Genomic DNA, 2,388 nt, shown 5'->3' with positions numbered 1-2,388 from the left:
CTAAAAAAAAGATGGATAAAAAAAAATGTATAAAAAATAAATTGAATCAATCAACAAATTGATAGTAAGTCAGTCTATGATAAACGTCTTCGTCTATTTCCGACTTTTTAGCAATTTTTATTCTTCTTTCAACTTTTTCTGATGGTTGGAAAATCTCTAATTCTGATGCGACACCACATCATGTTGTAAACATCACACCTTTTACAACCATGGTCATTGCCCGTTTGTTACCACGGACGCTCCTTGAACTGGGAAGGAGAACAACGACCCCCGGCAATAGGTTGCTGGGGGACTTCCCCACTCCTCCATCTGGAAACAGATATAACCCGCGACCCGCCAGTGTCCAGTCACAATCACTTGGTCAGTGTAGATTCACTATGGTCAGCCAAATCGTCGTTGCTCTGTGTGTGGTGGTCGGGCTCGCCTCTCATCATGTATACGCTCAGTGGTCGGGCATGAATCAGGGACAAGGCCAAGGTCTTGCTCAAGGTCAAGGTCAGATGGGAGGATTAGGCGGAAATGCATGGGGCGCGAACCGAGGTCAAGCTCAACTAGGTGGATGGGACAACAGTGCGTGGAACATGGATCAGGGTGATGGATTTGGTCAAGGTATGGGTCAAGGCCAAAGTCAGTTTGGTGGATGGGGCATCGGTGCTTTGGGCATGGGACAAGGAGGATGGGGACAAGCACAGCCTGCTGGTTTAGGAATGGGCGGCATGTTCCAGCAAGAACCCAATCAGTATAAGACCTGCATCGCCAAGAACTCGAATGGGGACGAGATGAAAGTCACCTTCAGCAGAAGCAACAACAACAACAACCCCGTGGTTTGGAAACCGATTTGGCAACGCCCTTCGTCTTACAGCTCGCATCTCCTCCAACCAAGCGGCAACTCTCCAGGGTCAGTTCCAGTTGGTCGTCACTGAATTCTCTCGCACTGAAGAGGTGTGTTCCAGCCGTGCTCTCGGCGACATCCTGACCGACCGTTCCTGGTGGAGCCAGTCCCGTACTCCCCGCGGCATCGTGGGCACCCCCGTCACCATCTACCAGGGACAGACCGCCACCTCCTCCGAGACCGTGGAGAACCTGTCCTTCGAGGAGCTGACAGGTCGTGGACTGGCTCTGTGTCCCTCTCACCAGATCTCTGGGTCCACCTGCATGGACGCCATCCCTCTGTGCTGCAAGATCGGCTTCGACAGTCAGCCTGCAACCACCCCATTCACCAACCAGAACCAGCTCTTCGGCCAGGGACTTCTCGGCATGCAGAACCCAGGTGGCAACAACGGCAATGGTGGCGGTTTCGGACAAGGGATGCCTGGCGGAATGGGAGGCGGAAACATGAACACTGCAGGCGGGCAAGGACTGCAAGCTGGTATGAACCAAGGTCTCCCATCTGGTATGAACGGCGGTATGAACCAGGGTCTTCCTTCTGGAATGAACGGCGGCATGAACCAGGGTCTCCCATCTGGAATGAACGGCGGTATGAACCAGGGTCTTCCCTCTGGAATGAACGGTGGTATGAACCAGGGGTTCCCATCTGGAATGAACGGCGGTATGAACCAGGGTCTCCCCTCTGAAATGAACGGTGGTATGAACCAGGGTCTTCCCTCTGGAATGAACGGTGGTATGAACCAGGGGTTCCCATCTGGAATGAACGGCGGTATGAACCAGGGTCTCCCCTCTGAAATGAACGGCGGTATGAACCAGGGTCTCCCATCTAGACTGAACGGCGGTATGAACCAGGGTCTCTCCTCTGGAATTAACGGCGGTATGAACCAGGGTCTCTCCTCTGGAATGAACGGCGGTATGAACCAGGGTCTCCCCTCTGGACTTAACGGTGGTATGAACCAGGGTCTCCCCTCTGGAATGAACGGCGGTATGAACCAGGGTCTCCCCTCTGGAATGAACGGCGGTATGAACCAGGGTCTCCCCTCTGGAATGAACGGCGGTATGAACCAGGAACCTCTACCCGGATTGAACGGTGGTTTCTAAAGTCGGGAATCTAACAGCCACGTTGGACTTTTGATAGAAGTTTGATAACGTTTAATCTTTTTTTCTGTGGGAATAAATCTGGATAGTATCATTTAACATGTTTTATGTTTTCTTATTGTCAGAATAACCGCCTAAGGTTTCGGATATCAAAAGCAATGTCCTTCTTTATTTCCTCTATTTGTCCTTCTTTAAGTGCAGCAAGTGGTGAAAGCCTTCGATCATCACGCCGAAACGTGGCCCAGCGGCTAAAGCGTTTTCTTAAAATTGGGGCGGTGGGGTAGCCTAGTGGTTAAAGCGTTCGCTCGTCACACCGACGACCCAGGTTCGATTCCCCAATGGGTACAGCGTTTGAAACCCATTTCTGGTGTACCCCGCCGTGATATTGCTGGAATCAAGCTA

At 51.7% G+C, this 2,388-nt stretch overlaps 1 protein-coding gene across 1 annotated transcript; it reads left to right on the top strand.

Annotated features, from left to right (window-relative positions):
• The first annotated feature begins 209 nt into the window (after nucleotides 1–209).
• LOC124266188 (PE-PGRS family protein PE_PGRS16-like) lies at nucleotides 210–1,989 on the top strand. The gene is made up of 2 exons (XM_046700989.1): nucleotides 210–801; nucleotides 863–1,989. The coding sequence occupies exons 1-2, from the start codon at nucleotides 210–212 to the stop codon at nucleotides 1,987–1,989; spliced, it is 1,719 nt and encodes a 572-aa protein (XP_046556945.1).
• Nucleotides 1,990–2,388: the final 399 nt, after the last annotated feature.

The sequence above is a fragment of the Haliotis rubra genome, unplaced genomic scaffold (assembly GCF_003918875.1).
Source record: "Haliotis rubra isolate DU_JTF1 unplaced genomic scaffold, ASM391887v1 Scf1237, whole genome shotgun sequence".
NCBI classification, from domain to species: Eukaryota; Metazoa; Mollusca; class Gastropoda; order Lepetellida; family Haliotidae; genus Haliotis; species Haliotis rubra.
This window is presented reverse-complemented; position numbering and strand designations above follow the sequence as displayed.

Excerpts from the sequence above, each read along its gene's own strand:
- LOC124266188 (XM_046700989.1), top strand. The coding sequence starts at position 210 with ATGGTCATTGCCCGTTTGTTACCACGGACGCTCCTTGAACTGGGAAGG. Across the intron at positions 802-862 it reads GAAAGTCACCTTCAGCAGAA|CTCGCATCTCCTCCAACCAA; the intron begins GCAACAACAACA and ends TTCGTCTTACAG.